General features: G+C 52.2%; 1 protein-coding gene across 3 annotated transcripts in view; it reads right to left on the reverse strand.

Annotated features, from left to right (window-relative positions):
• Dscaml1 (DS cell adhesion molecule like 1) overlaps positions 1-20,223 on the reverse strand; it is a 321,654-nt gene extending 301,431 nt beyond the window's left edge. Inside the window, exons 1-3 of one of the 3 annotated variants that reach the window (XM_047519513.1) lie at positions 19,937-20,223; positions 3,805-4,122; positions 150-296 (exon numbers count right to left, since the gene is read on the reverse strand). In XM_047519513.1, the coding sequence (XP_047375469.1) occupies positions 150-296; positions 3,805-4,122; positions 19,937-20,159 (688 nt within the window). In that variant the 5' untranslated portion in view covers positions 20,160-20,223. The remainder of the gene's footprint in view (positions 1-149; positions 297-3,804; positions 4,123-19,936) is intronic. The other 2 variants (XM_047519512.1, XM_047519514.1) reach the window with 2 other exon arrangements.
• Between the last annotated feature and the right edge of the window lie 309 nt (positions 20,224-20,532).

Below are 20,532 nucleotides of genomic sequence, written 5' to 3' on the forward strand. Positions count from 1 at the left end.
ACTTGTTTGCTAAAGCACCAGCAGAGCAATAACCAGACCAATCTCACCAGACCAACCTCTAGGTCAAGGTTTAGCTCAATGACCAGCTCAGACACTACCCCCGACCAGAGAGCCACCGGGCGGCCCCACCACCCACGATGGCTTCTTACCTGGGATGATGGAAACTGTGTCTTTCTCCCAAGACACAACGCTAACGTATTCCTGCACTGAAGAGGGGATGAGGCACTTGAAGACGGCCACGTTTCCACGCATTGACCTTTGATCCTCCACCCTGACGGTGTAGGGTTCCCTGAAAACTGCAGCGAGATGGGAGCAGGGAGGAGAGTGTCACCAGGATTTGTAACCTCCCTTGGCATCCCCAGCCTTCTCCTCCTCTCCTCCTCCCTCCCACCATTTTTGCCTGCTTAACCAGCCCAGAAGCTTCTGCCATGATCTTGTTCCTGCCTGAACAGCTCCTTTGCCAATTTCCTCCCTGTCCCCCTGGGCAGCTGCTCTCACTCAGAAATGGCTACCTCCCTGTGCAGGACCACAAGTCCAAATTGCATCCTTTCCCTTTGGTAAGTTTTAGCAAACTGTACTGGATCTCAAGGGCCTTGAGGGCAGCATCTCAGTCTGCATGGGCGTTGTATTCAACGGGGGCAGATGTGAGTCATAGGAAAAAAAGTGAGAGTTCCCAGTGGCATAAGATCCCAGATTGCCTACATTATTCCTGGACCCAGGGTGGCATTTGTTTTGGGCAAGGTGACTAGTATTTGCCAAAATAAAACCATGATCTAAAATAAAACAAAGCCAAGACAGGTGATCTAACAACAGCGTGAGACTACTCTAGAGTGAAAGGCATCTTGGGAAAGGTAATCCAGATACTGAACATTCTGGAAGGGTTTGGTGGTGTATAATTGACAGTTGACTATTTGAAACTGTGATTATGTTTGAGAATGCAGAGCCCCAAACATTGGGTCACTGTCTCCAAAATCTTGGCAATGAAGCATCCCTGTGGCGTCTCCACCTCCTGCCACTACCTGCAGCCTCCAGCACACCCTGTCCCCAGCCTTGCTTGGCCTTGCCTTCAGAACCATCCCTTCCCCTAGTGCCCATTCCTGCCTTGCTCCCAGGGCTGCTTTCTGGCCAGTGTCACCTGCAGGCACTCATGTCCAGTCCTGCAGGTGGACTGACCCAGCCTTACGGATGGTACTGAGAGTCCTGCCTCTGCCCTGTCCTCTGCTGGGCCTCTCCCAGGGACTCACTTGATCCTTCTGCCCTCTTTTCTGCCAAGCAGAGCTGGAACGTCCAGAGCCCCACTGCCTACCGACCTTGTCCCTCAGCAGGCACCTGGGCAGCGTGCCCTTCTCCTCTCCTTGCCATGGTTGCCAGGCGACACTAAAGGCCCTGGAAGCCCCCCTGGCTGTGCACCTGCAGCCTCTCTGGCATCTTCAAGAGTCTCTTAATTGGTTATGTTTCCAGTGGGTCCAGCCTTCCTTGGCCTTCCCAGGCCTCCATTCTTCCCTTCCCCCTGCTAGGGCTGTGATGAAGAAGGGGTACCGGGGCGGGGGGGGTTGGAGGCGAGGAGAGGGGAGAGATACTGCTGGCTGAGGTACTGCCGGCAGCCAGGGCTACAGTCCAACCCTTCTGTGGGGTTGGCAGCACCACCTCCATTTGTGGGAGACACATCCTGAATAGAGAAGCCTGAGGGAGCCCACTCTGGAGGGGAGCAGAGTGGTGGAGGCAAGAGGGCAGGCTGAGGCACGCACCACCCTCAGGGGTGCTGGGAAGCAGCAAAAGTTGACCAGAAGAGCAGCAAAGCAACAGGCCCTGCTTCCTTGTCTGGCCAGTGGAAGATCCTAGACTGGATGAGTTCACCTTTTGGAGCCTCAGTTTCCTCATTTGCAAAACAGCACGTACAAATCCTAGTATGCGGAAAGCACGTCAATAATGCTGCCTTTCAGGACAGCGGCACCTCTCCAATGAACTGGCTACATGCCTTTGGGAAAGTCACCTAATGGCTCTTTGTAGTAGTCTTCTCATTTGGAAGAAACCCTTTATAAATGCACTGTGAAAACAGCATGCTAACCCAACTACGGTATATAACAGGAAATAGATGTCCTCTCCCCTTGGCCCAGCCCTCCACGCTGCAGAGGCCAGGACTGACGAATCCAGGCCTCCCACCCAGCACTTGGGTTGCATTAGGAGTTGAGCAGTACAAAGGACCTGCTCCTCAGAGCAGATTCCCTGGGAGCCAGGAGAGAAACCTGGAGCATGGCCCAGTCCTGAGAGTTCAGGGTTGACCACAGACAAACTGGCAAGAAGCAGAGGTCTCAACTCACCCTTGCACACCCCTGTTCTCAGGTCCTTGGAACCCTGTCCTTGTAAAAGTGATTCCTAAAGCAGAAGGACTCAGGAGGTTGGAAGCTCATCTTTCAGGGTCTGCCACCTGCCAGGCTGGCCTGAAGGACTCCCTGGAACTCACTCTCCTGAGCCTGCTCAATGCATCAGCAAGAAAGAGGGTGCACCAGGCCTGGGGCCACTGCAGCAGGCTGGCAAGAGCACCATCTCCCCCTTGCACCCAAAACCCTGCTAAGCAAACCATTCCCCATCCTCTAGTTCCGTGAGCTGCTGGAGGTGATCAGGGTGCACCAGTGCATCTTCATGCCCTAGTTAAGAACAGCTGGTCTGAACCATTTGCTTTCTCCCAGGCCTGATTCAGGGAAATGAGACTTTCTATTTTCTCTAAAGAGACTAAGGGAGAAAGCCTCACTTTCTTGCCTACATCAACTCCTCCAAAGACCTGAATCCTTCACTGCTCAAAGTTTTCCACGATGAACTTTATCAAAGTGGCTGTTCTCATGAACTATGCTACACTCAAATGTCCCTGGACAGTAGGGTGGACAAACAGCAAGTAGCTGTGTCACACAATGGAATACTAGATAGCAGCAAGAATGGGAGACCTCCCACTATGCATGAGAGCCAGTATAGATCCCATCGTCAGAAGAATGAGTCAGAGATTCCAGAAAATGCGTCCTGCAGGACTCCCGTATATAAAGCACAAACATAAGCAAGCATCTAAACTGTTGGAAGTCAGGACAGCTGTTACTGATAGGGGACTAATGACCAAAAATGCAGGAGGGAGGCTCCTGGGGTGCTGGTGTTGTATTTCTGCATCTGAAGCATGAATTGAACCTTGTGAAAATTCATACAGCTACATATTACAACATGTTCACTTTTCTTTATATATTTCAATTAAAAGGAGGTCTTAGACAAAGAAACTCAGCCAATATTTTCTATGAGTCCAGGACTGAAGTGAGTGTGATACTTAATTTTAAGTACTTAAAGTTAAATGAGTATGACCTCATTTAACTGTCACATGCAGTGATGTACAAGGTAGGTGCTCATGTTGACTACAGACGAGGAAACTGAGGCTCAGAAGGTACCTTACTTGCCGGGTGCAGTGGGGCATGCCTGTAATCCCAGTGGCTCAGGAGGCTGAGGCAGGAGGATCATGAGTTCAAAGCCAGCCTCAGCAATGGTGAGGTGCTAAGCAACTCAGTGAGACCCTGTCTCTAAATAAAACACAAAAGAGGGCTGGGGGTTGGCTCAGAAAAAAAAAGAAGGTACCTTACTTGACTGCACACCCAGGAGATGCCTGATTTGATTCAAGAGAACAAGGAAGCTGACCTGGAGTGAACAGCTTCTCCAGTCTGCCTGTGCATGTCACACACATACCCTCACAGGGATGGCCTGCGACTCCAGCCCTCGGCCAGCCCAGCAGACCCAGCTCCACAGGTGGGGAGCAGGCATCTCATCCCTTACCTGCTTTGACGCGGATGTTGGGGCTCCGGATCTTGCCGGCGGCATTCTCCGCGGTGCAGAAGTAGTCATTGTCGTGGATAAAGCTATTGAAGGCGGAGGGGGAGAAGGGGTAGAGCTGCAGAGTCCCGTTGGCATGCACGTGCCGGATGTGTGGCACGTCGTAGATGTCGTCCCCTGTGGCCAGGTACCATCGAAGGGCCGCGCTGGGGGAGCCCGCGGCCGGGCAGGGCACCACCACCCCCACGGAGCTGGAGAAGGTCACCTGCTGCAAGGAATCATTTACAAAGTAGAGACTGGTGCCGACATCTTCAGGGCGGGCTGCAGGGGAAGCAAGGGGAGAGACACGGTTAGGATGCGCCCTAGGAACACTCACGTGGGCCCCAGGCCTGCAGGCACCAGCACTCATGCGTCTGACGTTCGAGCCTCAGTCAGTCACTAGGACTGCTATATACTAGGTGCTGACCGTGGAGAGACAGTTCCTGCCCCATAGAAGCTTCCAGACTAGCTCAGGGATGGCAAAAGTTAAAAATTCTCACCCTCCACAAGCACAGGCTGCCACAAACCCTGCTATGGTGAAGGGTCCATTCACTATGACATATATCTATTAAGAGAGACACTAAGCTTGGTGCGGAGGCACATGCCTGTAATCCCAGCGGCTTTGGGAGGCTGAGGCAGGAGGATCATGAGTTCAAAACCAGCCTCAGAAACTTAACGAGGCCCTAAGCAACTCAGTGAGACCCTGTCTCTAAATAAAATATAAAAAAGGGCTGGGGATATGGCTCAGTGGTTAAGTGTCCCTGGGTTCAATTCCCAGTACGAGAGAGAGAGAGAGAGAGAGAGAGAGAGAGAGACTGAAACACTTAAAATAAATATTTGCTAAGTACATGCTGTCTGCATGCCAGTTCCCATCCATTGCCACAGCTCATCTGGGCAGCTCTGAGAGAAAACACTATCTTCCCTTTTGTCTTACCCCATCCTACAGACTGAGGGTAGCTGCGATTTGTCCAAGAGCAAGCAACTAAGTTGCAGAACTGAAATTTGATCTCCTTGCTCCTGATGAGGATTTTAGTGCCCTTCATACCATACCACACATGAGAGGCAAACGTCTCAAAACTGCGGCCTAAGAGGAGTGGCTGGAGGAAGGGGACACTGGCTTGGAAGATGAAGACTGCCAGAGGCCCTGCCAGCCATCCTGGACTCCCAAAGATCCTCGGAACATTCATTGGCACTGAGGGCGGAATGAGGACCAGCGGTGCCGTGGGCAGGGGAGATCCAAGCTGGGGAAGCAAGAGACCCACCCCGATACTGCCCGCCTGTGGAGTTGCCCTTCTCTCTCTGATCAGCTGCTCCTTCATTTGCAAAATGGGCGGTGGGGAGGATGGACAAGACAGCAAAGACCCCTTTCATCTCTCACGTTGCCCTTCCAATCCTCCACCACATAGAATGTTCTCTGGGCTGTCTGGTGGGGAGGACAAGCTGTCTGATCCGCTCCTCCCAGCATAGGGCCTTGGAACTTCCTCCCCCTAGCCCAGCAGGCCTGATTGTTGGATTTAGGGGGCCCTCCCTCCCACCAAGGAGCCTGCCCCTTTAAGAAGGCCACCTCCAGGCAAGTGGGAGCAAACCCAGAGGAAGAGAGGACCTGGACCCAGGTCTCCAGCTGGAAGCCATTCTCTTTTCACCAGGAAGATCAAGGAGCAAACAAACCACTGCTGCTTGTTTAAAGAACGTTGCAGGGGACCCAACTTGACCTCAATTTCCACAACTTTATGGGGAGGGGGAGGGCCCACATCCGGCCTGTATTAATATTCTTGGCTTAACTCTGAGCTGAGCCTCCAGGGAGAATATACCAGGCAGGTCGTTGAGGAAGGCCATTAAGCCTCATTGGCCAGAGCAATTCACATCATCTCATAAAAAGCTGTGATGAAGCCATTAGCAGCCGTGCTGGAAAAAACATCCGTGGGCTCCTTGCTGCGGTGTCAGGGGTGTCCTCTTAGCAGCAAATGCATTTGCGGTCCCCATCAGGCACTGCACCCTTAGCCGCTGAAAGCCACTTGGAGAAGAGGGGCAGCATGTTTGCCATTCTCCCCCTCTGCACGCTGCCTTCTCTGTGATGGTTACAGGCTTGATGGTTGAGCAAGTCTGATGGTGGGTATGGGGTCCGGAAGTGCCCACAGCATGCCTGTCCCAGTGGCTAGAGTTCTCCAGGATGACAAAATCATCCCATTGCATGCATTAGCAAACTGAGGCTTAGGAGGCGCTTTCTCTGGTTCCACATGTAGCTGGCCTCATTTCCATGAACCTGCTTAGCTTCTGAAAGGCTTCCCTACCAAGATCCATTTGCCAAATAACTTGTTGAGCATCACCCAGTCACTAATGCCAGGACTTTGCTTAAATGACTTCATTTAATCTTCCCAACAATCCTATGAAATAGGTCCCTTTATTATCCCAGTTTAAAAATGAGGAAACCAAGACACCAAGAGAAGACAGCATCTCACCCAGGACCACACAATCAGTTAAGTGAGGGCTCTGGGATGCAGACTCAGGAGATTGACCCCAGAGTGGCTTTCTTACCCACTAGGTGATGTATGGCTATGGTGTGACCAGTGCAATAATAAGGAGGGGACCTTTGCCTTCCTCAAATACAACCTGGCCACCAAATCCATTTTCAGCTGGTCAAGATCACACACACACACACACACACACACACACACACACACACACTCCTCTGGAGAGGGGCCCTTTTTAGATTCTGGACATTTCAGACAATCCTTAGCTTTTGGGAGGAAGGAAATCACTAGAGTTCTCGGTGCTTCCAGAAATAATCTAGTTCATCAGACACCCTCACTGTGGCAGCTTCATGGAAGCCCAAATCCATCAAGGTACCAAAGGATTCTACATTGTGCCTGAGAAATGGCCTTAGAAAATAGAGAACAGACAGGCACAGAGATGCACACCTGTAAGTGACTCAGGAGGCTGAAGCAAGAGAATTATAAATAGGAGGGCAGTTTCAGCAACTTAGCAAGATGGTATCTCAAAATTTAAAAAAATAAAAATAAAAAGGGCTGGGGATGTGGCTCAGTGGTAAGTCACCCCTGGGGTGGGGGAGGAAGCAAGCTGAGAAAGATCTCAAAGAGGAAGGAATTCAGGAATTGCCCTATTCATGGGGGAAAGTGAGTAGAGATACTTGGGGATAAGTCTCGTAGGGCCCTCTGCCATGACAATACGTTGGGCAAAATAATCATCACCACCAATTGCACTGTCAACTATAGGCCAGACTGGTGCCAGGCCTGTTCAAGATATCATATTTCTATTAGATATCTATTATATTTAATCTTCATCACTTCCTAGGAGGTGTTTATTATTATTATTATTATTATTTCCATTTTACAGATAAGCAAGTCAGGGTTCTGAGAAGTTAACTGACTTACCAAAGTGGCACAGCATGCTGGAGCTGGGCGGGAAGCCCAACTCTGCCTTACATCAGAGCCAGAAGATGGCTGCACTAGTTCTACTGAATAACCAAGCCAAAGACAGATCAAACCACAAAATCTGGTTTTCCAGTCTAGATACCCACCCCTTCCTTCATCTCAACTCCTCCAAACTCCTGGGTTTTTCTCCTGGTTGGAAGTCTGTTCCTCTCTCCTGGCCTCCCAGGAGCCCCTTCTCCGGGGCCTCTCTGCTCCCACCAGCAGCATCAACCGCAATGACAGAAGCCTTCCTACACTTCTGGGCCTCGATCTTGCCATAACCAAGGACACGAGGCTTCCAGCAACTACAAATGGGTAGATTTAATTGATGAATTGACTGGGATTGTCCAGCCACCTGTCAGGGCTGAAGAAACAGCAGATTTATAGCAAAAGACGAGTAGCCTCATATTTCTCCTACCCCAGGATGAGAGTTGCTGCCTTCGGAGTCTGGGGGAGCCGGGGAGGATCAGACATACCATTCATTTCTGCTTACGGCTCTGACAGTGCACTGCCATTATGAAACATCACCCTCAGGTGTAAAACAATAGCACTTTGCACTTACGCTGGGTTCATATTTTACCATCACAAGGCACCTGTCAGCTCAGAATGCAGAAGTCCTTAAATAAACATTAATTTAGCTTCACCCTACCTGCCAAGAGAAAGAAGTGTGCAAAGCCATAAAGGAGAAACTGAGGCACTGGTCAACAAAAACTGGAACTCTCTGCTAGGTGCCAAGTTGAGAGGTTGCAGAAGCATGGAGTGGGTTCAGTCACTTGGGGACAGAGGGTGAGTAAGTAGCAAGGAACTACAGTCCTCATTCTGACCTCATGGAGGCTGGAGTGGCTTCAGTATGGGAGCCTCCCCTCCTCATCAGACTCCTACTGGAATCTGCAGCGGCCAACAAAACCTCAGCAAGCTTGGATAGGCGTGGGGGCAGGGAACAGCCTAGAAAGAGTGACAGAACCACCTTTCCTCCTGGGACTCACTCCTCATTGTACTGTGGCCTCAGGCAAGCCACACAGCCTTTCTGAGCCTCAATGTCTTCGTTTGCAAAAGGGGTGGGCAGCGGGGGTAAACTGCACCATCTTATCTACCTCACAGGGCTCCCGAGTTGGCAAAAGGGAATGTGGAAGCGCTCGGTTCCCTTAATGAGGATATATGGCTAGTAGGAACTAGTCCCAGCTCTCCCCGAGAGGTCCAGAGCTCTCCCTGAGGTTACTTTGAAAGATAATTAGGAGCTGGGTGTGGTGGTGCAACATTGTTATCCCAGCAGCTCAGGAGGCTGAAGCAGGAGGATGGAGAGTTCAAAGCCAGCCTCAGCAACTTAGCGAGGCCCTGAGCAAATCAGCAAGACTGTCTCTAAAGAAAAAAAAAAAAAAGAAAGAAAGAAAGAAAGAAAGAAAGAAAGGAAAGATAACCAGGGCATAGCTCCACCCTGAGCCTTGGAAAATTCAAACCACCTGTATCTTCTTTCTCTCAGTGACCCCCTGAACCCTTCCCTGCCCCTTCTCCGTTCCTCCCTGATCCATGGGCCAGGAAAGACTCGTCCTTCCAGGAAACAGACACCAAACACCAGTCATATGCTGCGCAGGCTTCCAGGTAGAGTGGGAGACATGGAAGATAGGGAAGAAGGGTCCCTCTCACAGGATCTCTTAATGGCGATGGTGAACAGGAAAGGTGAACATCACAAGGGCTGGGTTTGAGGACGGGCGGAAGTACTGATTCAGGCTACGAGAGCCACAGGTGGAAAGGAGGTAGGTTCCACAGCAGCTGAGAAAAAGCTTTGGGCATAGGAGTCCTGTGCCGAACTGGAAGGAAGGTCTGAAGAGAAGGGTGGGCAGGGGGAGGTAATCCCTGAACAGGAAGGTCTCCACCATGGTGCCATGGCCACCATGGGTGGGACATATGTGGCGGACCTTGGGCAAAGCTTCCAGACTGAAGCATTGGGTGTGCTGGGGGGAAAGAGCAAAATTCCCTGGTTTGGGTGCTGGGCCCTTGGCGTGGGAGGCATGGGGCATAGGTGGAGGACAGCAAGCCTGGACAGACAGGGCACTGGAAGGTCCTCTGACTCCAGTTCTTACAGTCCCCATGGCTGACTTCATTTTGGTCTCACATCTGCTTCCCTGAAGGCATATTGGCCTGGCTAATGGTACCAAGATACCAAGACCTCAAAAGAAAGGAGACTAACATGCATTGAGTGCCTACTCTGTGCCAGGCACTGGGCTAGATGCTTCAGAGGCATTTCTCACTTATGAAGTGAGGGGTCCTGTTGGTCTCATTTTTGAGGGAGTCAATGACTCCTCCAGATCTTACAGTTAGAAAGAGACGGAGCCATCCCAGGCATGATGAAGCATCTATAATCCCAGTGTTTAGGAGGCTGAGGCGAGCCTAGGAGTTCAAGGCCAGCCTGGGAGACGTAGTGAGACCCCCATTTCAAAAAAAAAAGAGGAAGAAATGAAGCCAGATTTCCACAGAGGTCTGCTTTGACTCTAAAGCTGAGTTTTTCCCACCACAGTGCTGAAGAGTTCCAAGTCTGGGGCCTCATGAGGTTTCTCTGCCATCGTTCTTTCCAAGCCAGTCCCACTTTGGCAAGCAGATCCCCTGACAGCAGACCCCTGCCATCCCCCTTAAATCCTTGTCATTCCCTCCAGATCTTTCTTCCCTCTGCCGACAGATCAGGCAAATTTACAGGGAGAAAGAAGAGGAGGGGGAAACACTTCATAAATAAAGACAGAGACATTCAGATCAACAGCAAAGCTTCTTCTGGTCAAAGGGGGAAATGGCTTTTTAATAGAAAATGGAAGTTATGGGCTTGGCTGTCATGTGACAGACGCCCAGACTTAAACCCATTTAATCTTCTCCACCGTTTAACATCGAGCACCACCCCGACGCTGTGTTTCAGAAAACAGGCTCCAAATCGCTAGGAGATTAGAAGTGTAGAAATAGCACTGCAATATTTTTAAACCAGATATCGCCCCCAGGCATTTGGGCTGCCCCCAGGGTCACCGCTGAGACCTAAATATCCATCACATCAACTCGCTCGCTGGCCCTCCACTGTCTGGGCATCAGGATTAGTTTGGTGTAGGCGACTTCCGTGGGCTCCCGCCCCACCTGCCTGGGTTGGAAAGGGGGTGTCTGGCGGCACCGCGAGGAGCTGGCCGACTCGGGTTTCCTCCGGAGTGCACGGCGAATCACCCCCATGTCATCATCTCCAATCATTGTAAATGACAAGCGGAGGGGACTGAAATATTAACACCTCGCCACCTCCACAGGGAGAATGAGTCATTTTGTTCTCTTCCCTTACAATATTTACTCCTCTCATTCACTGGACTCTTCATCCAGCAGAGCCCGCCAGTGCTGGGGACCCTGCAACACCCCCTCTGAGCCAGGGGAAGCCTTTAAGAGGTATCCTTGTCCCGGTGCAGCGAGTGGGGAGAGGGACAGCTGGTGGGTCTTCAGGGGAGCAGGGGGCAAGGGCAGTGGGCAGGACCAAGCAGCAGAAGGCACCCTCCTCCGTGCAGGGATGTGAACTCCCTGAGAACATTGACCCTCTTGGTCACCACTCCCTCCTCTGGGCAGAGCACTTAGCACAGTGGGTAAAAGCTCAGACTCTGGTACCACACTCCCTGGGTTTGAATCCTTACTCTGTCACTTATAAGCCTTGTGCATAACCTTGGCCAAGGTGACCTTGCTTCTCTGTATCTCAGTTTCTCCATCAATAAAACTTTTGGCTATTGTTTGAGTATTATCCTTGTAGCAGGGAAACAATAGCACTTGTGGGATAAATGAGTCCTGATAATAATATCACTTGTGGGATAAATAAACAATCATTGCTCACCTAGGATAATAACAATAATAACTTAAGACAGTAGTGCTCCAACATTAATATGCACAAGAATCACTTGGAGAGTCTTAGATTAACAGATTCTCCGAGTCTGCCAGGACAGAACCAGAAAGGCTATTTGTGAGGTAGGTGTCCTCAGTCCACGGAAAAAGTGGATGTGCTATCCTGGACTTCTAGGTCACCCTTTGTGACAACAGACAGTTCTCATCGGCTTAGCTGACAAGATCTTTCCACTACATTCATTAACTGAATTTGGTGATCAAGTTAATAAAATAATAGTGGTGTGATCAATAAGGACAGAGCATTATCAACAGCCACTGCACTGCTGCCCAGGCTCTCACTTGGAGTTCCTCACCCAGGTGAGGCCGGTGAGGTTTCTTAGATTGATTTGCATGGTTGATTACTTCACAGCATTTGCACACAAAGGTTTTCAAGGGAGATGAGTTATGCACCTTCACTGTAATTGTTCTCATCTCCCAGTTGGAAGAATTGGGTCCAGAGAGGATCCTCAGTGGTGCCTCTGCCCAAACACCAAGGCCACCAATACCCAGGAAAGGACCTATAAGACACGAGAAAGCCCCCTTAGGGTGCATCTGCACCTCAAAGACAGTGTGAGTCCAGTCCCTGGTACTGTCCTTAGACAAGATGTTACCACGGGTCCAAGTTCCATGCCTTCTGCCTGTGGTTTCCCCCCAAACTGGGCACATCTGGGTTACCATCACCTTCACTATCACCATTGCTTGATTTCTTCTGAACATTTATTCTGTTCCAGGTGCCATGAGAAGCCCCTTACTTGCATGATTACTCATTTAATTATTATAACAACCCTTTAATGTAGCTACTGCTCCAGACTCCATAAGAAAACCCCACTTTACAGATAAAAAGACAGGGTCTTCTCTGGCATTGCCAAACTTGGCCTCCCTCAATGAGGCCACATTTATCAACAGACACACTATGGGCTACACTCAGGCTGCTTTGGAGGAGGTAGCACACTGCAGGGGTGGCAAGGGTAGGGTGGTGGGTGGCAAGTTCTGACACAGGAGAGCAGTTTGGAGTATGACAATTCAGAATTATTTGGGACTGTCCCAGGCATTAGAGGTTTCATTTCTACCACAACTAAATGCCAGCAGCCCCCAACCCTGGTCATCAAAATGATCCAATGGCCTCTTTCCTACTTCCAATCCCAAAGTGGAGCACTGCAGAAGCACCGCCCACCCCAGGCCCATCTCAATTAGAGGTGGGTTTTGTTTTGTTTTTTAAGATTCTTAGCACAAACATAGTTCCTATAACTAGCAACCAGATATCTCTGCCATTCAACAAAGATGCAGCTAGCCTTCAACCTGCAAGGCCCCTGCACCATCGGCTCCAGGAGAAGTTATGAGCAACAGCTGACGGTCGGACAGACTCTTTAATCTTCCAGCCCTTTCTAGACAGAGTCTGTCAAAGGAAGGCCCCTTCTTTCTAGGGAGTCAACTCAGACAGCACAGTTGTCCCTAGAGAATCCTAGATTTAGATTGTTAACACTTGAGGGACTTAAGTGATTATTTGGTCCAATCTTCTCTATTCACAAAGAGGTGGAGTCACTTACCCCAGGGACACAGTTAGCCAGTGCCCAGGTTAAGACCTGAGTGCTGTTACCACTGCTCTGTCCATTCTGTTCACCTGCCTGTCAAAAAACTAGCAACCCAGGAACAGAGGAGGATTGTGAAGCACTAAGACCATGTCACGTGAGAGAGCATCGGAGGGACTAGGGATGCTGTACGTCTAGAGGAGGGACATCAGATGGGAAGGGCATCTGTCTATAAGTGGCGGAAGGGTGGCAAGTGATCCAAAGGCAGAAGCGGGACTAGAGAGTAGAAGGTACAAAACAATGACAGAGTCGCACTCATTTTAAGAACAGGACCCCAAAAGGGCTGCCTTGCAAGGAAAGAGTTCCCTGGAGCTGGAAGAGCAGGAGCAGAGGAGGGGAAGCTGGTAGGAAAGCAGCAGAGGGTGTCCACATCCTTCAAGACGCCTGCCAACCCTGGAAGAGTCTTAGCCATGGATCTCCCTCCCACCCTAAAGCAGGCTTCCTTCCACAGTAGGGTGTTCATGATCCTTGACCCAGCAGGGTTCTCAGAGAGCCCAGTGGGTGCTGTGGCTTTACATGAGGTCACCCATGGTGGGACTCTCCCTATTTCTTTTCCAACAAAAGACTGTAGATTCCCTGCAGCAGGATCACCCCTGGGGAAGTTGGTCCAGAGAACGTGGAAGACACTTGCATCTAAGGACCTGGGAGGGAGGGGCGGGCCGGGCTAAGCTCCCTCCCACTCCCACCAGCACTGGGGCCACGGGGAATCTGCCGAGCTTGCTGCAGAGAGACTGCTGCCAGCCTGGCTGTGCCTCATCAGCTGTTCCCCATGATGATGAAAAGCAAAAGCTAGGAAAATTCTCCATATGTGGGGGGCTCTGCAGGGGGAGACTGCCACAAACAGCTGTGAGACCTTCATCGTTCCTGTATGATGAGATGACAGTAATTATACCTTACATTTCAGCAGAGTATTTATAAGGCTAAAATGGATTTGCTGTGGTTTTACATGTGTGTGTTTCTATGTCATTGCCTCATTCAGTGTATTGTCACATGGCATATAATTTTATGCCTCTCCTTTTCCTTGCACACCATGCAATAACAACCTCCCTGTGGGACAGCCAGGACAGTGGCTATTTTGCCCATTTTACAGATTTGGAAATAGAGGTGCATGAACTATTAGGCAACTTACCTAAGTTAGACAGCCTGAGCCTTCCTTTTTAGGTCCGTGGATGATGATTTTTTCCAACACACACACACACACACACACACACACACACACGCACACACTTCTTCAGAATCAGTGTAATGAATATGCAACTAGCATTTGAATAACTGTTCTTAATGAACACGGTGACCTTGGAAACTGTCAGAGCAAGCGTCATGTGGAGCAAGGGCACAGGGAGGGGGGCAGGGGCGCTGAATGGAGGGGAGCAGCAGCTGGAGTAGCACGGGTGGTACCCAAGGCTAATGCTGCTCACGCCGCAGCAGCCCTGGACAAACATCTGTTCAACAGGGTACACAGGCTGATGTGTCCACAGCCTTCTTGCACTTGTAGAACTCACAGACCACATCCAGCCATGGGTAACTCTTGACCTCTGGGTCATATGCTACTGCCCTCTGGCAGACCAGGTCACGGATAGACTTAGGGACCCCAAGGTCATGGGCTGCCAAGGGCGTTCTCCATACACAGAACGACCTGGAAAACAGAGACTCATCCCAGCACAGAGAGACACATCCAGTGACACTTAGTGGGCTCGCCCTGTGGGGAGCACTGACACACGCTTTGCATGGCATTAAACCCAGGACTGTACTTGCTCCTATTCTGTCCAACCATGGCAGAGACGAGCCAGCCTGATATGCGACCAGCCTGTGTCTCACCCTCAAGTCCAAATTTGGAGCCAACCTCAGCCTTCCCCATTTCCACTGCAGCAGTGACGAGGGGACGGGAGAGTACTGGGCTCCTCAGGGACACCCAGTGCCCACATGGCCTCACCTGCCTTATTGAAGAGGAGCCCTGCAGGTCAGACAGTTAGGTGACAGAAAGAATGAGTGAATGTCCCTGCCCTGGCCTGGTCTTTCTGGTTACGAAGTCTAAGCCAGTTGGTCTGGCCAAAAAACTGTGGCTGGCTAAGGCAACTGCTCAGGGTGGGTGCATCTGCTGACCTATTTGGGCGGGTGGAGGGAGAAGATAGAGCCCATGCAGGAAGAGGAAGAGGCCTAATGTTGACTGGCTACCAACTCCGTCTGGCTTCATTATATGCATTATCTCCTTTAATCCCACTTCATAGCTGGAGGAAGGGAGGCTCAGGGAACCTCAAAGTCACCTCCCTAGGAAATGCAGCACCAGGACAGGACTAAAAGTTTTCTTTTGACTCCAAATTCCCACCATACCAGCAGGTTTCAATCTTCTCTGATTTTTTTTCCCACACTCCAACATATAAAATGAATAAAAGCCCTGGTTGAAAGAATTGGGGGAAGGGGTCCTCAAGGCCTGAAGCTCTGTCCACTGGTCCTTCCTCTACCTCCATCCATTGTCCCCTTAAGTCCCACCCTAACAGCTCCGCATGACATCCTTTGGAGTGGGTACTCTGTGGGCTCTGGTGGATCAGTAGAAGTGCAGAAAAATACTCTAGAAGTTCTCAGAGCTGTACCTGAGGGTGGGACTGGCCCAGGGCCTCAGAGATGCAGACGAGACCACCCCTGAGACCACACTCTCACTGCAGGCATCCCAGCTGCAAGCAGTTCCCTGCCCTTCACGCATCACTCCAAACTCTTTACATACCCTTCCCCAGTGACCACAGCGTCTGTCTTCCCCCTACCCCTGCCAGAACCACCCCACAAACCCCAGCTGCCCTAAGGATAGTGGAATGAGAGGCCGGGATCTTCCTCCAATCTCGTGGAGGCCATGACCCGCTCCCAATATGAATGTTGAAAAATTGGAGGGTGAAAGGGCATCCCATCTCACATCATACCCCCATCCCACCCACCAACATCTCTCCACCTCCTGACCGTAGCCCCAAGCACCCTGCTCTCTCCATTCTGGGTGTATGCTCACCAGAAGACTCATGTTGGCCCTGGATTGCCATAACCGGAATCCTGCCGAACAAAAGGAACAACCATACTCCAAGTTTGCTCTGCCTTAAAGTGTCTCTGTCTTTTACCACCCATCCTACCCCAATGGCCACAGAGCCACTGTCTGTCCCTAAGCGTGAGAGGCTGAGCTGTGGGGCTGCCCTGCCAGAAAGTGAACTCTGTGCTGAACCCCTCCCTATAAGCCTAAAACTCAGAAGCAAGACAGAAGCACTACCAAAGACGAGCCCTTCTCCCGCACCCACCCCCGTTCCCTGCAAGGAGAAAGCCACTGTCTAGATATTACTGTTGCTGAGATCAGGATGCCCCTCAGAGAGGGTTAGGCTCTTGGCCTAGCTAGGTGAACATGCAAACCACTATGCAAATTATATGCAAATCCAAAGCCTGCCCTTGGGTTCCTAGCACCCTGCCATCTCTCGTGCCCATAGCTAACCCTCTTCGGGCACATGTGTACTGGCTAGAATCTACGGAACTACAGGCTAAGAAAACCCCTCAGGGAACTGAGGGGTCCTCCTTGAGACTACTTCAAACATCCCAAGAAACACCTCCTCCATGATCATGTGGGAAGAGAAAGTCTCTCAGCCTGGATCCTACCGCCCTGATAAAAAGCTCTCTGAACATCCACCTTCTCCTCTCCTTATCCACAAAAATAAATAACAAAAAAATAAAATCAGTCAGAGCAGGGAACCACACATGGCACAGGATGGATTTCCTAAAGACATAGAAAAGGTAAGGGGAGCTTGCACCCCTCTGTCAAAGGCTCCCCGCCTGTCAGATGCTCTGAGCAGACCCTTACCTTGTGTCTGGAGGCTCCCAGGCTGCCTGTTTCTTTAGCAAGCTATCAACTGGGCCAAACCCCCTGTTCGCATGCTCACCTCCACCCTGATGCTAAGAAAACTGAGCCTCTCCGACCAGTCCCCCACATCTGCTCAACTTTGGCACTGCCTTGGGGTCAACTGCTTACTTGCTTTTTGTTTCTAATTGAGCTCCTCATTCTGCTACAGAAATATATTAAAGGCAGCTGGCTTTGATGCCCAGAAAAAATGAAGCATCAGAAAGGTTTGTCGGGCATCATGGCAATTCCATTCTTCTTCATGCTATTCTAGCAGCCAAGCCCCTCTGCCAACCCACCCCTCCCGGACGGTCACTGGTCCTTCGCCTGCCTCCCCTAAGTTGTGTTTGCCACTTCGGGTTTTTAAAAACACATTCTCCCAGCCCCCCCCTCCCTTTAATTAGATACTGAACAGAATGTTAGAGATTTTCTTAATGGCTTGACAAAGGCTTTTAATTTGGTCTTCTCCAGAGAGAGGAACCATGAGTCCCCATCCGAGAGGTTGGGGTGGGAAATGAAAAAAAATCAATGCAACCCATTATTTTGGCTTTTAGAAAACAGGAATTTTAGTGCCGGGGAAGCTTGTTCTTTTACACAGTAAAAATGCAAATGCAGGCAACACAGATGCTGGCACGCTGGATGTAAAAAAGGAGAGAGCCTCGCTGGGGTTCATCTGGCTGCCCAAACCTGGGTTTGTTTTGGCAATAATAAGGCAGTTATTGGAGACTCGATAACCGATTATTAAAAAAACACCTTCCTGATTTAGTTCTGGGGAATCGGACTGAGCTCTGCCTTCATTTTTTTTTAAAAAAAGGTATTTTGAGAGGAATGGAAATAACAGAAGCTTAAAACACATTCAATAACTGCTTAATTCCATCCAGAGGACGCTCCATCTCATCCTGTTTTCTTCTCTCTCTCCCTGCCTCCTCCCTCTCCTCACAGATGGACGTACAAATTATTGCAAGAGGATATTGTTTTCTGTAACAGGCTCGAACATTCACATTTACATTTTCCTTGGTGCCGCGGGGGTGACTGGCAACGGGAGAGAAAATACACCAAACCCCATCTTTCCTGCTCTCCCCACATCACATTTTCCCCAAGCCTCCTCTACCACCCACCTACCATGCCACCCCACTCGGAACAGGCCCTGGGGACCAGCATGGCACCTAAGACCCAATTAAGGCACCAAGAAACAGAAAGGACTGTCTGGCGAGCCACCCTGGCGCCCAACACAGCGACTGGAGCCTCTGAATCTCAGGGGCACCAGGGTTCTCCAGACCCAAAGGCCACCCAGGGCTACCTGCCTACCCACATGCCCACCACCAGTGACAACTTCCTTCTCTATTGGGAAAGGAGTCTGCCCCGTGGCGGGCTGCCCTGTGGCCTTCTGGGCCTTTCTCCACCCCCACCCCTATCTGCTCCATGCCTATCAAATAACTTGAGCTTCATTTATTAATGATGGGCTCCTGGATGGAGGACAGCACCCTTCAGTATTTGTTGAATGAAGGGACTCCACTACTGGGGAGTGGGCTGCTCTGGAAGAGGTGGGGTGGATTGGGGGCAAGACTGTGGCAACAGCTCTGGCTTGTGCTTTCTCGCCTGACAAAATGGGAAAGGGGGAGGGGGTGGGGAGAGAGCTAGGGAGAGAGAAAGCCGCTCTTCACCTTATGTATTTTTAATATTAATGTAATTAAAGCTGTGAGCCGAACCAGCCTGTGGGGGCGGAGGGAGGCAGGAAGAGCCTGAGGAGAGGGAAACTGGGGTGCGGAGGGGGGGCGGGGCCTGAACAGGAGCCAGTTTCTTGCTCGCTAAGGTGGAATGAAGGGGTGAGATGTGGGGGCCAAGGGGTTAACCAACCTAGAGCAGCCTTGGTGTGTTATCCTGTAGCCCCCATTAGGTCTGAGAAACTCCACTACTTCATCCACCGTCAGAGGCCACCCATTGCCCCACGCAATTGGGATCTCCCGCAAACCCCAGCAGTCTTTACCGTAAGTCTGGTTTTGACCCTGCAGTATCTACAATTACGGGTTAGCCTCCTCCCCCAACCCCCTGGATGTTGCAGTTGGCTCCGGCAGGTTGCAGACTCCACTGGGGTTTCGGCAGAGAGGGACCTGTCCCTTCCCGGGGCGCTAGCCCTCTGCTAGATTGCCCTTCCCCGTTGCCTAGGGGTCAAGAGTTGCCTCTGGGCCAGGACAACCACCAGGGCAAAGGGGGCAGGGGCAGAAGCCGCCCCCAGGGCGCGAAGGAGAAAAGTTAGAGGGTTGAACAGGTAAAGCTGATTCTCTGAGCGTGTATGCTCTGTAGCGCAGGGGCGCTACATCGGTCGCCTAATCTCCCGCCATCTGCGCGCCTGGGGCACGTCCTCTGCTATAGCCTGGAAAAGCCCGACCGCCAGCGCTGGCCAGGTCCGGACTCGGTGCCCAGGTGGTTTGGGTTGGAAATGTCTGCCTCTTGCCAATCCCTGAGTCCCGCTACCTCGCGGATCAGGTATGCAGCGCCCCAGCAGCAGGTCTGGACAAGCCGGACACCTGGACCCACCCCTAGCAACCCTTTCTCTCCGGGAAGACGGACACGCCCCCCAGTCCGGACACTTGTCCCCAGGTCCAGCAGGCCAGGCGCCGAAGAGGAGAATCTCGCACCTTTGGGCGCGTTGCCTGAGGTGGCCACGGCGGCGCAGCGAAGCCAGGGCTAGCGCCTGGGGCAAGGGGTCCGGGGGAGGGTTAGGGCAGGGCGACCCCTGGGTTTAGAGAACAAACTTGCTGTCCGAGAGACCCCAGCTCTCGGAACTCCCAGTTATCACCGCCTTGCATCCAGCTAAGGCGCGGATAAGCGCCATGCGCTGCGCCCGCATTCGCTCCAGGGCGGGGGTCGGGGCAGCGGAGGGGCGCACGGAGGAACAGAAGGAGTAAGCCGCCCGAGTCCGAGGCTCGAATAAGCGAGGACTCCTGGATAAGAGTCGTGGCCTGAAGATCCCGACTCGGAGGGCACCCTGGGGTCCGAGGGCCAGCAAGCGACAGGAAGCGGGCAAGGGGCTGGGGGAGGGGTCCAGGGCAGAACTGCGGCCCGGCGAGGAGATGAGGGGCTGCTTCGCCACCAACCCACGGACGCGCCCGAAACGGCAGGCGCGGGTGGCTGGCAGAGCAGTCCCAGGTTGAGCCTCACCCGGATATTCTCTGGGAGCTTGCCCCACCCCGATACGCCCGCCCGGGGCTGTGCACCCGGGTCGGCCCCCGGGCACCTGGAGCCCGCCGGGCACCTCTGCCTTGCGGCTAGCCGCGCGCATCCCGGCTCCGCCGTCTCCGCCGCCCAGCCGCCCGCGCGGGTCTCACCTTTGTGTAAAGAGTCCAGGAGCAGGAGGAAAGTTACCAGCCACATGCCATAAAGAGGCCCTATTCTCCGGGGAGGTGGTCCTGTGGCCGGCCGTGCGGCAGCGCCTCTCCCCCGCTCAGCGCGCTCCCAGCCGCCCGCACTCCGCGCCCCGCTCTCTCTGCTCCTCAGCCCAGCGCTCGGCGGCGGCGGCTCCTCCCTCCTCGGCTCCCCGGCTCCTGTCATCCGCGGGGCTGGGCTAGGCGGCCGCTCTCTCCGCCCCCCCGCGGCACCCCGGGTAGTGAGCGCCTCGAGAGCCCCGAGCCCAGACGGCCCCCATCCCACAAGCCCAGGGGCGGGGTGGGGGGGTGAGAGTCAGGACCAGATGGCTTCCGACCGGTCTCCGCTGTTTGAGAGGCAAGGGGTCCTTGTTACCCACGGGCTCTGAGCCTGTGGTCGCAAAGAAGCATGTGTCGTACATGCCAAGAGCCCACCATGGGCGGGCCAAGGACGCCCCATTTCTCCTGGCCCAGTCACATGGCGTCAATGCTTCTCTTCTTGCCCCCTTTGGACTCAGTTTATCCCTTTGGATGTGGGAGCATGACTGCTCAGGGTAAAA

This window comes from Sciurus carolinensis, chromosome 11 (assembly GCF_902686445.1).
Source record: "Sciurus carolinensis chromosome 11, mSciCar1.2, whole genome shotgun sequence".
Lineage (NCBI taxonomy): Eukaryota > Metazoa > Chordata > Mammalia > Rodentia > Sciuridae > Sciurus > Sciurus carolinensis.